The sequence below is a fragment of the Danio aesculapii genome, chromosome 9, assembly GCF_903798145.1.
Source record: "Danio aesculapii chromosome 9, fDanAes4.1, whole genome shotgun sequence".
Lineage (NCBI taxonomy): Eukaryota > Metazoa > Chordata > Actinopteri > Cypriniformes > Danionidae > Danio > Danio aesculapii.
Genome location: NC_079443.1, coordinates 45,401,174 through 45,415,685, shown reverse-complemented (window position 1 = coordinate 45,415,685; position 14,512 = coordinate 45,401,174). Strand labels below are relative to the sequence as shown.

General features: G+C 35.3%; 1 protein-coding gene across 1 annotated transcript in view; it reads left to right on the top strand.

Annotated features, from left to right (window-relative positions):
- The window catches only part of LOC130235487 (ceramide kinase-like protein), an 85,868-nt gene that overhangs the window by 50,621 nt on the left and 20,735 nt on the right, over nucleotides 1-14,512 (top strand). Inside the window, exon 4 of the mRNA XM_056466077.1 lies at nucleotides 12,054-12,196. Within this exon, the coding sequence (XP_056322052.1) occupies nucleotides 12,054-12,196 (143 nt within the window). The remainder of the gene's footprint in view (nucleotides 1-12,053; nucleotides 12,197-14,512) is intronic.

Sequence of the window (14,512 nt, the reverse complement as noted above, 5' to 3'; positions counted from 1 at the left end):
TGGCCCAGCTCTCTGTTCCTAGCTCTGTCTGTCAATGGATCACCAGCTTTCTGACAGATAGACAACAGCTAGTCAGAACGGGCAAAATCACATCCGACAGCCGCACCATCAGCACTGGTGCCCCCCAGGGATGTGTTCTTTCTCCACTGCTCTTCTCCCTGTACACCAACGACTGCACTGCAAAAGACCCCTCCATCAAACTCATTAAGTTTGCAGACGACACTACTGTTATCGGCCTCATCTAGAACGGTGACGAGTCTGCATACAGACAGGAGGTGTAGCGGCTGGCGTTATGGTGCAGATACAACAACCTGGAGCTGAACACGCTCAAAACAGTGGAGATGATAGTGGACTTCAGGAGAAACCCCCCTGCACTCCCCCCACTCACCATCATGAACAGCACTGTGGCTGCAGTAGAGTCATTCAGGTTCCTGGGCACCACCATCTCTCAGGATCTGAAGTGGGACACTCACATAGACTCTATTGTGAAGAAAGCCCAGCAGAGACTGTACTTCCTTCGTCAGCTGAGGAAGTTCAACCTGCCACAGGAGCTGCTCGTACAGTTCTACTCAGCTGTCATCCAATCCATCCTCTGCACTTCAATCACCGTCTGGTTCGGCTCAGCTGCCAAAACCGACCTCCGTAGACTACAGCGAATAGTCCGGACTGCTGAACGAATCACTGGCACAACCCTTCCTACACTTCAAGAACTGTACTCTTCCAGAGTGAGTAAAAGGGCTCGCAAAATCACTCTGGACGCCTCACACCCAGCACACTACCTGTTCGAACTGTTATCGTCTGGTCGGCGCTTCAGAGCACCAAGCACAAAAACAGCCAGACACAGGAAAAGTTTCTTTCCTCAGGCTGTCTACCTTATGAACAGTTAAATATTCCCCTACTGTGCAATAAATATGTGCAATACTTTCTCATACGCACTTGTACACAGCACCTTATATCAATATACAATGCAATACTCTCTACATTGGCACTTGTACACAGCACCTTATAACCTGTATATTTATAACAATCTGTACATACAACTCAACATCCAGGTTTCTTCACTAACCGCATCTGTTTAATGTTCATTTTTTTATTATTATTTTATTTTATTTTTTTGTTTTGTTATTATTTTGTGTTGTCACTTGTCACTTTATGTACACTGGAAGCTTCTGTAGCCAAAACAAATTCCTTGTGTGTGTGAAGCACACTTGGCAATAAAACTGATTCTGATTCTGATTCTGAAAACTTCAACCGTCTTTGGTCACCTCAGTATGGCAGGCTAATGGCCGCCGGTCTCAGAAATTGTAAATATTTTAAAATAGGCACTATCCTTATAAATAAACTGCATAGTTGCAATTTAAACAACTACATTGTCGATTAAAAAAAAGCCTCAAAAGTACATTAAGTTGTCTAACAGCAGTAATATTTGTCAAACTGTAGAGTGTCTATCTGCTTGTTGCTGTATGTGGGCGGAGTAATACACAAAGGTGGAGGGTGAAGAGGCCTTTGTGTGCTGTTACTAGCTAAATATCACACAGCTATCAGCCAATCAGATTCCAGAACCAGACAGAACTGTTGTATAAATATAAATACAGTGCATCTGGAAAGTACTTAAAGTGCTTCACTTTTTCTACATTTTTTATGTTACAGCCTTATTCCAAAATGGATTAAACTGATTTATTTCCACACAATACCCCAAAATGACAATGTGAAAAAAAGATTTTTTGAAATTGTTGCAAATTTATGAAAAATTACCTGAAAAATCACTTGTACAGAAATATTCACAGCCTTTGCCGTAAAGCTCTAAATTGAACTCAGGTACATTCTGATTCCACTGATCATTCTGAGATGTTTCAGTAGCTTAATTGAGTTCACCTGTGGTAAATTCAGTTGATTGGAGATGATTTCAAAAGGTATACACCTGTCTATATAAGGTCCCAGGGTTGACAGTGCATGTCAAAGCACAAACCAAGCAATGGTACACTCTCAGAAATAAAGGTACGCAAGCTGTCACTGCGGTGGTACCTTTTCAAAAGGTACAAATTTGTACCTAAAAGGTCCATATTAATACTTCAAGGGTAAATATTAGCCACCTACAAAGTACAAAAGTGTTCCTCTTAATTTTTTTAGGTACTAATATATACTTTTTCAGGTGCAAATATAGACCCTTTAAGTACAAATGTGTACCTTTTGAAAAGGTACCACCCCAGTGACAGCTCGCGTACCTTCATTTTTGAGAGTGTAGACTGGTCAGATGGAAGCCACTACCTGCCTGAATTTGCCAAAAGGCATCTGAAGGACTCTCAGACCATAAGAAACTAAATTCTCTGGTCTGATGAGACTAAAATTGAACTCTTTGGAGTGAATGCCAGGAGTTACATTTGGAGAAAACCAGGCACTGCTCATCACCAGGCTAATACCATCCCTACAGTGAAGCATGGTGGTGGCAGCATCATGCTGTGGGGATGTTTTTGTTTCACTGTATATATAAAGCCAAAGCCCCATCATCAAAAACATCCAAAAAAGTGAAAAATGAACCATTTTCGATAGTTTGAATGCATTTTTAAGTAAAAATGATGTACATAATTATTAGTTAATGACACATGCTACTAAAAAAAATGCAGTTACTAAACTATACGTGACTAAATATACAGTAATTCATCTAATGAGCTCATATTTAGATTAGAGTCTGAATCTATAAATCTGGAATGAGAGAAATTATTTTAATATCAAAAAGTGGCATCTTACATCGCTGCACTTAAGCTAATCAATTTGATTAGAGATAATAGATTTCTCCTCCTGTATATTGCGGCAGTAATTCTGCAGACCTAACACTGAGGATAATGTCTGTGTGCAATCTCGACATCAGTCATGATCTGTCTGCATATTCCAATTTCACAAAGCTTATTCTTTAGCCTGGATTATAGAAATGATGCTCTGATGATTTTGTTGAAATTTAATTTTCGGCATGACAAATCACTGAGGGTATCTAAGCTACTTAACCCGACAGTGAACAAAAAAAATAAAAAAAGAGAGAAAAAAATGATCACTCTTTCTGTTGTTTGCTAAACAGGATAATCTTCAAGCAGGGAATTTGTGTCAGTACTGTAACAGCCTCATGGGGGACATTTCAAATCGCATGAAGTGCACAGAGACGCACACAACAAATAAAAACGCAATTTTTTTAGAAAGAAATTTTTCAAATTAAATAAATATATTGAAATAAAAAAAATTATATATATAATTTGGGGGTTGAAGTGGCAGGTGTCGCGGACAAAAGTGAGGACCAGGGGGGCGGTAAGGTGTCGCAGGCGCCGCTCTCACCATTCTTGGTCGCCTCTATGGACGCGCCAGCCCTGGTCGGAAGTGTAACATGCATTCATAACAAATTTTGGTGCAGCGACACTACATTGAATGAGATGCCATTCTTTTATACCACGTCGATGCTATGAGGATAAACAAGAGACCAAGACCTCGAGAATGGTGAGAATGAATGAATGATGAATGCTTCTAAAATTGTCTAAAAGACATCCCCTTTTTGCCCAGTAGACCTACCTTGTGTTTTATTTGATAATTTAAGCTATTTTTTTAAAACATAAATATAATGTATAAAACTATACATTATATATAATACTTCCTAATACCTATACGTCTGATAAGCTTTTTCTATTAATGGACAATGCACAGATTTTGATGTTTCACAATGTTTTTACACTACATTATTTGAATTTACCAAGCTTAGTTTACAATGTTTACATTGTTCTACCTACATTAAATCTAAATCCCTAATATCAGAAATGACAACATATTAAGATTTAATTAATGTCAGTTTTGATGTTATTGATTAATGCACTTGACAGATTTCATTCATTCATTTTCCTTCTGCTTTTTCCCTGGTTTAATCACAGTGGAACGAACCGCCACTTACTTGACAGATTTATGTATTTTAGGTGGTTTGTGTAATGTGTTTTATGCCCGGTGAAATAATTTCTAATTGCGTCTTTAGGTATTTTTCAATTTATTACACTATCTTGTCCCAATAGGTGGATTTAGAGGGTTTTGCATAGAAAGCAGAAGTGGATTTAGCTGGTTTTGACGCAAAAGAAAATTTACCTTGTTAAAATCCAAAGAATTGTCTAAAGTGACATTTTTGTGAAAAAAAAAAGTTATTTACTAGCTAATAACCTTTTCATTATATAAAATGAAACTTCCAAACCTAATCAGAGGAGCCTAGAAAATTCTCATTTACAAGAAAAGAGGTCAGATGGATTTAGAGGGTACTGGGATAATTCCTCAGAGATTTTGGTCCATATTGATATGATAGCATCTTGCAGTTGCTGCAGATTTGTCATCTGGCCATTTTCCTCTGACCTCTAGCATGCACTGTCGTTCACTGTATATTTTCTCTTTTTTGGACCATTCTCTGTAAACCCTAGAGATGGTTGTGCATGAAAATCCCAGTAGATCAGCAGTTTCTGAAATACTCAGACCAGCCTGTCTGGCACCAACAACCATGCCATACTCAGTCACCGAAATCACTTTTCTTCCCTATTTTGATGCTCGGTTTGAATTGCAGCAGATTGTGTTGACCATGTCTACATGCCTAAATGCATTGAGTTGCTGCCATGTGATTGGCTGATTAAAAATTTGCATTAACGAGCAGTTGGACAGGTGTACCTAATATAGTGGCCGGCCTGTCCAACTGCTTGAATATACATTTAATTTATATATATTAAAATAATGGGTTGAAATTAACCAAAATTTTGGATGTACTTGGCCTAAAACCAAAGGTAAAAAATGATGTTTTATTGATTGATTGATTTTTTTATTTATATCAGATAGATTATATATCAGCCTTTTTAATTAAGAAACATAGTAACATACCTAAATGTCAAAATTAAATAAAATATATAAAAAAAGATTTAAAATTCAGTGTTAATAATTGAAATGTATTTATTAAGTTGTAATAAAAATTAATTCTTACACAAGACATTTTTATATCAACATTTAAATCAGTTTTTATATTAATTTTTAAAATCAGAATTATTTTTCTATTCCAATTGGTTCCGATGTTGATTTTTAATGTTCATATTGTACAACATTTTATTTCAGTTTTAGTTGTTTAGTTACAAATGCAGTGTGTAAAGTAAATAAGTGAAAGTCAATTAAGTGAAATAAAATAAATTATATGAATTTTTGTTTTAATTTATTGTTCGACACAATAACGGTGACTTTAATACATCAGTAAACCTCAGTAGTCTTTTTTAAAGTGGTGATAAAAAAACCCACTGCTCCTGATTTTACATTAAATAGCTGACAGCTTGTCGAGAACGATCCGTAGGGTGTTTTATTAGAAAGAAATGTTAAAACACCATCAACACCTCAGCAAAAGCAAAAGAAAGGAGACTTTCATAATTCCACTTTTTTTTCCTTCATTTTTCTCCTGTCAAAGAAAACGTGTTATCGCGCTCTAAACTCAGTCCCCTGTCCTCATTCCTCTGAACTTCATTAATTAACCTCTGAAGAATTAATTCCACAAAGGTAATACTAATCACACGTTTTTCATTAATAGATCATCACTCATTAATTACTCCAACAACTGATGCTTCCTCCAGTTTAAACGGAGCGGTGCTATTTCGGTTACGTCTCTCATGAAGTCACGGCATGTGCCACACAAAATAGACGTTAAAGTGATGGCACGTCAGCCACGGATGCAATTATTCACCTCGCACATTTATGCTAATTATTAGCACTCTGAATGTAAAGAGCTTATTTGTGCAATTTTTACTACCATCACATTGACTGCTGATAGACAGCAAGTGAGATAAGTGCCACAATATGAGACGTAGGGGAATGTTACGAAGTTTGTCAGGTTATTTTTACATTACATTGTTATACTGTCAGCTCAAAGAGACTCTTATTTAGAGTTGAAAACAAGACATTACATGGTTTGCTATAGTCTCTGATAAACATTTATTAGGCAGATTTGCTAGTACTGGCTTGGATCACCCTTTGCCTTCATAACTAGCTTATTTTATACATTTTTTTTGTGACATACAATACACTACCTGACAAAAGTCTTGTTGTCAATCCCAGTTGTAAGAGCAACAAATAATAACTCGACTTCTAGTTGATCATTTAGACAAGTCGCAGAAGGTAGATTTTTCAGACGAATCATCTGTTAAACTGCATCTCAATCATCACAAATACTGCAGAAGACATATTGGAACCCGCATGGACCCAAGATTCTCTTAAAATCAGGCAAGTTTGGTGAAGGAAAAATCATGGTTTAGGGTTACATTCAGTAGGGGGTGTGCGAGAGATCTGCAGAGTGGACGACAACATCAACAGCTTGAGGTATCAAGACATTTGTGCTTCCCGTTACATTACAAACCACAGGAGAGGGCAAATTCTTCAGCAGGATAGCGCTCCTTTTCATACTTCAGCCTCCACATCAATGTTCCTGAAAGCAAAGAAGGTCAAGGTGCTTCACGATTGGCCAGCCCAGTCCCCAGATGTGAACATTGAGCATGTCTGGGGTAATGCTGTCTTTGCCATTCCAGATGACTTTATTAATAAGTGATTTGAGTCATTGCAGAGATGTATGGATGCAGTTGTCCAAGATAGGAGTCATACACAATATTAATTATTTTTTACCATAACTTTATATTCTATACTGTACATTATTTCTGTTAAGTGGCAAGACTTTTGTCTAAGCAAAGTCAGACCTTACTGTACTAATTATATAATTAATTATCAAGGCATGATCATGTTTTATTTAGGTAAAATAAGCGTAATCTAGAGGCCTTTGTCTTATAAGCCACTTTTGATAGCAAATGATCAACAAAGTCAAGCTATTATTTGTTGTTTCTTAAACTTGGATAGGTGACAAGACTTTTGTAAGGTAGTGTAGAGTTCATTCAATAAGCTGCTGGAAGTATTACTCAAAGATTTTGGTCCATTTTAGGGGCTTTCACACTGGGTTGTTGCAATAAAAAAATTGCTATAGGAACTAGCCATAATTCCTGGTTCCCCAATGACAGTTTTTAACATTTGTACCATCACTAGAAACTCTAAAGGGATGCAAGATAGCGACAGCAATATCAATCCTGGATTTAAAGGTGATATTGGATGCCCATTTTACAGAAGTTGATATTATTCTTTGTGAGTCTTAATGAAAAGTCTATAACTTACTTTGGTTCAATTTCTCAATGGTAGTTTAAATTAACACCATTTTTACTCTATCAAAACACCTTAATCTACATCTGTTGAAAGCGGTTTCCACATTATATTGATGACAAAATCAAGCCGAGCCATCTCTAATGCATATTATCGTCACATATATCCACATCCCCTGTTCCCATTCCCTGTTGCGATGTTATGTCTATGTGTTTATGTGCTTGTGCTGGGGCTTTTTTTCCCCATGATCTCACACTGCCCTACTTCAACGTCAGTCTGAGAGGGGATTTTTTCATCTCCCTCTTCCCTAATATATCTTATTTCCTCTTTCTAAAAGCTACTTCTCATCTGACATGTCTTCCCCTAAAACGTGTGATGTTTGTGTATGGTCCGAGGGGGTGTGTGGGGGGGTTGTTTTACCTTTAAAATACTGGTACAGTGCTTTGGCATTTATTTACCGTACATTCATGTTACTGTAGTTTTTAAGTAGCTAATTATTTCCCCAAAAGTCATTCCTAAAACTAAATTAATTTGCATCTGTAGTGCAAGCATGCCAGCAATTGTGCATTTCTGCAAATAGTTCTGAACTATGAAAAAGTTTCTCTAATGGAAGAAAAGTTCATAGTAGGAAAAACAAATACTAAGGAAGTCGATGGTTACAGGTTTCCAACATTTTTCAAAATATCATCTTTTGTGTTAAAAATAAATAAATTAATTTAAAAAAATTATAAATCAAACGGGTAAATGATGACAGAATTGTAATTTTTGTAATCTCTTTCATATGTTTGAAACATTTTAGTTTGAATTTCTATACACAATTAAGAAAAAAAAAACAGTAAGTATCTTCTGTTATTATACCTGTTAAAGTAACCTTTTTTTTTTCTCTCCGCAGATTAGGTCAATACAGTGTTAACACCATGTACTACAGGTGTCAAAGCCAATTCCTGGAGGGCCACAGCTTGCACAGTTTAGTTTCAACCCTAATTAAAAACACCCGATAAAACTAATTGCGTTCTTCAGGCTTGTTTGAAACCTAAAGGTAAGTGCGTTGAAGCAGGGTTGGAACTAAACTGTGCAGAGCTGTGGGCCTCCAGGAACTGGCTTTGACACATGTGCTATATACCATACATTTTTTGTTGTTTTCTCTTCTGGCTGTCGTTATCAGTCTCACACAATTTTTTTTTCCTTTTTCTGAAAGTCCTGAGAAGACCATCATTGAGTTTTTCTTTTATTATTTCAGTAAATGGGATTGTAAAAAAAAAAAAAAAATGTACTCTCATCACTGCACTCTGAGTTAATCCAACTATGACGACTTCCATTGCTGAGACCCAGAATTGTGAAAAGGGTGCATTAAAAATGAACGTATGCCTTCTTTGAGGGTAAAAGCACTTTCACGAGTTCACACTTGCAATAGTTTCAGAATAAAGCGTATTTGGCGTGCTGTCCGGGGAGAGGGCTCTGAGCTCGGGGAAAACACCCAAACTCAAGTTATTCCTCTTATCAGGAAACAGAGAGGAATAGGGATTCGAGCGAAGTATCTAGCCCGGCCCCAGAACGCTCCCCCCGGGATTGTAATGCTTAAGAGGTGAGGTGACGGGGTGGTGGAGGGATGCTAAAGTCGTAAGATGCTGCAGGTAAGACAGCTTTGGTATATATAGGGGTTTGGTCAAGAACTGATTGGATAATAGAATAATTGTCAATGACGTATTTGATACTGAAACTTCTGCGCGTGCTCCTCCCGAAATTTGTTTATAAAACATCACAAAAACACTCAAAAGCTCTCTTGTTTTTTGTCAAAATGGACATGAATGTATTAAACAGCTTACTGTTGACTTTTTAAACAAAGTGTGTTTTATGTAACCTGTTTTATACTTATATTTTTTACATCAGTTGATATTAAATATAATTGTTTCTTTGAGTTCGAAGTCTGTTAATCTTGCAACTACTTTAGCACTGAGATGCCTGTTCGGGAATGTATGCAACACTTTAACACTAAACCCTAGTTAATGTGAAATGAGGCTCATCTCGACCCATCCATCATCGGCATAAAGCTGTGCATTGTGTGTATGTGTGAGTGTGTTTGGTGAGGCCTCTGGGTTGAGGCTTTAACCTCTGCAGATGAAGATAAGGCACAGTCTCTGACACCTGCAGAACCATTTAAACACGGACCCACTCCTTCATAAGAGGTGAATAGGTGAACTTAGATGTATCGCTTAATATTTACTATCCCGATTTGGCAGATTCGCAGCGTCCTTCGAGGCTTAACATATATGGCGGATCAAAACATTGCGGGCAGATTTATCCCAAACACCTGCGACTGCAAGGTCACAGAACTCATTTTGTGAGTGGCATGACTACTTGCTTATTAGTGGCGGCCGTGTCCGCTAAACAAATCTATTTGTGAGATTGTACAGTATTGCTAAAGGGCATTTCTGAATTAAATGTAATCAGCTTTACTGGGCTGTGTTCATTTATTAGTAATGTGCTTAAAGCAGATTAGTGGGCTCAGCCGTTTTTAATGATTTATTTTGCTGCTGAGATCTGACAGATTTTCCGCTATTCTTGAAAAAAAAACAAAAAAAAAAGGACATTTCCCAATTAGAATACATGCCTCCCGCTCAACACTTCCATGGTTTAATCTATTGTTCGATGGGAATTATCATTTTCATTAATTGAAATGGATTCCTCTAATAAAGGTTTGCCAGGAATTTTTAATCATATTTAACCTTCATAATCATTTAATATCTGGATGCTATTTAGGGGGGATGATCTGGTATTTTAAAAAACTGTCAGAAGATGACATTTTTAACAAAAACTATATTGAATCTGCAACCTTTTTTATTAGGAGTGTGAAAGAAGGATTAAATGTTAGCATGCATGTATCATGTTATTACTGTTAATAGATTTTTTTATAATCAAAAAGAGACATTTGTTTAATTGTTAAAACATGAAGAACACCCTAATACAGTGCTCAGCATATATAAGTACACCCCTTTTAAATTCATATTTTTCATAGGAAGCTATACAATATTATATTTGTGCATATTAGATTAGTCAGTGCTGAAGCCAAATCTGGAGCTCATCTAACAAAATAACTTACAATAACGGTCCAAAAACTAGTACAGCAAAAATTTATAGGTTATAGAAAAATATTAAATACAAATAAAAAAAATAAAAAAATAAAAGTAAAAAATAAAAAAAATCAAGAAGCAAAAAATTTGAACAATTTAGTTGACATTTTGTATGTTGTATTTATATTTTTCCAACTCTTTGCTTGAATTTAATTGTATTATCCTTCAATTTCTAAATGTTTGGTGACTAAAATATTGTTTTAATAAATATATCTGTTTAATAAATCAGTTTTGTGTAAATGCACCAACATACATTGCCTATATTCACAGAGAAATGGATCAAAATATTTGTTTTTAAAATGGGGTGTACTTAAACAAAATTTATGTGAATCGGTAACATCATTTGACAACACAAAACTTTTCCAGAGACTTAATAAATAAGTATATATAAATAAAAATTGTAAATATACATTGACTATATTCACTGAGAAATGGATAAAATATTCGTTTTTAAAATGGGCTGTACTCAATTATGCTGAGCACTGTAAATAAATACATATAAATGAAAACATGTCTATATAAACTGGTGGGATTCCTAAGAAAATAAAGCATTATTGTGTTTACCACTAATGTATTAATTAGAAATAATAATTCTTCGAAATATAAAAATACACATAATAAAATACTATGATAATAATAAAATACAACACATGGTAAATAATAAAACAATAACAATGATAAAATGTTTAATAATTATGATCCATATTTTCAACTGTATATATACATACAGTTGAAGAATTGTTAGTCCCCCTGAATAAGCCCTCTTTATTTTTTTTTTTGTTTTCTGCTTAACGGAGAGAAGATTTTTTTCAACACATTTCTAAACGTAATAGTTTTAATAACTCATTTCTAATAACTGATTTATTTTCTCTTTGCCATGATGACAGTAAATAATATTTGACTAGATATTTTTCAAGACACTTCTATACAGCTTAAAGTGACATTTAAAGGCTTAACTAGGTTAATCAGGTTAACTAGGCAGGTTAGGGTAATTAGGCAAGTTATTGTATAACAATGGTTTGTTCTGTAGACTATTGAAAAAAAAAATAAAGCTTAATAATTTTGACCTTAAAATGTTTTTAAAAAATTAAAAACTGCTTTTATTCTAGCCGACATAAAACAACTAAGACTTTCTCCAAAAGAAAAAATATTATCAGACATACTGGGAAAATTTCCTTGCTCTGCTAAACATCATTTGGGAAATAAAAAAATAAATAAAATAAAAAAAATCTAAGGGGGGCTAATAATTGTATATGTAATTTATATTTCATGTATGTAAATGTATAAGAGCAATTTGAGCACCAATAATAACCCCTTTAAAATACTTGTAATTTAAATAAATTATTTGAATTAATAACTCATGATTGCTCAGCAACAGTTAAAATTTATTGAATTAAACTCATGATTACTCAACAACAATTCATTAATAAAATATTATTAGAAATGTATATCAAAAATTTCCTAAAAACCTTTTTGTTTTGACATTTCATTCCCTTATAAAAAACTATGCGTTATTATTATTATTACATTTTATGCAGTTCAAAACAGACGAAAGCACTATGCGGGTTAAGTGATAACGTGTCTTTTTTCTGGCCATGTGTAATCTGTATATTCACACAAATACTGGTCCATATGGACTTGCGTTTATCCTCATCTGAGTGAACAACAGTCTGATTGTTAGATGTGTGTTCTCCAGCCGTTGGCCATGCCCGACTCACCGCCATCCTCCATCTCTCTCCGCAGTGTGGTGTGTGTTGGGGGAGACGGCTCTGTTTCTGAGGTGGCCCACGGGTTGCTTCTCCGGGCCCAGATGGACGCTGGGAGGGACACAGACTCCATCTTCACGCCTGTCCAAGCAGCACTTCCTCTCGGCGTAATACCAGCAGGTGAGGATCAGGGGTGGTGCGTCTCTTTCTCCTGCAGCTGTTCCCAGATCAGCCTAAAGTCCAGATCCTGTGTGTGAGAGTGAGAGTTTAGTCCTCGCTGAGTCAATGCGATTACACTATTGACCCAGTTTATATTTATTATATGCTTTTTGGTTGTTTTGTGGCAAGTTCTCCGAATATATATATATATATATATAAATAAATAACCAATCCACCCAAAAACCAATCAACCAACCAATCATTCAATCAATCGAATCAAAATAACTACATAAAAACCAATCGACCAACCAAAATCAATCAACCAAGCAACCAGTCAACCAACCAATCAAAATAACTACATGAAAACCAATAAACCAATCAACCAATCAAATCAATCAATTAAAAAAATCTAAATAACTAAATAAAATCCAATCAACCAACCAATCAAAATGACTACATATAAAAACCAATCAACGAATCAATAAAGTAATCAAAATACCTACATAAAAACCAACCTACCAACCAACCAGTCAATCAAAATAACTACATGAAAACCAATCAACCAACCAATCAATCAACCAAATCAATCAATCAACCAACCAACCTAATCAAAACATAAATACCAATAAACAAACCAGCCAAATCAAAACAAAGTGAATTAACCAATCAATCAAAATAACTACATAAAAACCAAATCAACCAACCAATCAACCAATCAATCACTCAACCAATCAATCAAAATAACGACATAAATTAACCAACTATTTAATCAATCGATCAAATCAAACCAACCAAAAGAACTACATAAAACAATCAACCAACCAACCAACCAACCAACCAAAATAACTAAATAAAATCCAACCAACCAACCAACCAACCAACCAACCAACCAAAATAACTACATAAAAACCAATCAACCAACCAACCAAGCAACCAGTCAATCAACTGATAAACTAACCAATCAATCAAAATACCTACGTAAAAACCAATCAACCAACCAACCAACATAACTACATAAAAACCAATGAACCAACCAATCAAATCAAACCAACCAACCAACCAACCAACCAAAATAACTACATAAAAAACAATCAACCAACCAACCAAGCAACCAGTCAATCAACCAATAAACTAACCAATCAATCAAAATAACTACGTAAAAACCAATCAACCAACCAACCAACCAACATAACTACATAAAAACCGATGAACCAACCAATCAAATCAAACCAACCAACCAACCAACCAAAATAACTACATAAAAAACAATCAACCAACCAATCAATCAACCAGTCAATTATCCAAATCAAAACATAAAAACCAATAAACCAACCAACCAAATCAATCAATCAAATCAAACAACCAGTCAATTAACCAATCAACATAACTACATAAAAACCAAATCAACCAACTAATCAATCACTGAAATTACTCAACCAATCAACCAACCAACCAAAATAACTACATAAACCAACCAACTAATTAATCAATCGGTCAAATCAAACCAACCAAAATAACTAAATTAAAACCAAATCAACCAACCAACCAACCAACCAGTCAATCAACCAATCAATCAAAATAACTACATAAAAACCAATCAACCAACCAATCAATCAAATTAATCAACCAACCAACCAATTAACCAATTAAAAGCAAACCAACCAATCAATTAACCAACCAACAAACCAATATAACTACATAAAAACCAATCAACCAATAAATCAATCAACCAATCAAAATAACTACATAAAAACCAACATGTTAATTAGAGAGTAGTGTAACACATTGGATAGACGTGTCAAAAACCACAAAACAATTTTGACTTCAAGAGGTATTTTTACAAGACGAAACAATAAAACCTTTAACTGATAATCACAGCATGTCAAAATATGACTAGTGGTAAAACGTGACAGTGTACCACAACAGGCTTGTGGGTAAACAGCGCGACTTTTTAATGCTTCATCCCGGCACTAAAACAATCAGAGGCGTGCTGCCAATTAAAAAAAAAAAAAATCGAACCCTGTAGTAATTTGGGTCTCTAGTTTCTGCGCTGTCAGAATGATTTAGTTTGATTGTGTTCTGAAACTCCTCTAGCGAAAACAAACAGGCAGCTCATAACAGCAGCAAGCGAGTGTATCATTATCAAATTGATTTAATCACAGTCAGGCCTCTGAATGGCCCTCTCTTACACACAGTTAATTGCCTTCAAGAGTGTCTGAAACAGAGCATTCTCTCCATTTGCCTTTGAAACAGGCTTCGCTGGCCTTGGATCAGTGGCCCGGAGGTAAAGATGGTTGATACGGTTTTGTGATATACCGCTAATAATTCTGCCAGCAA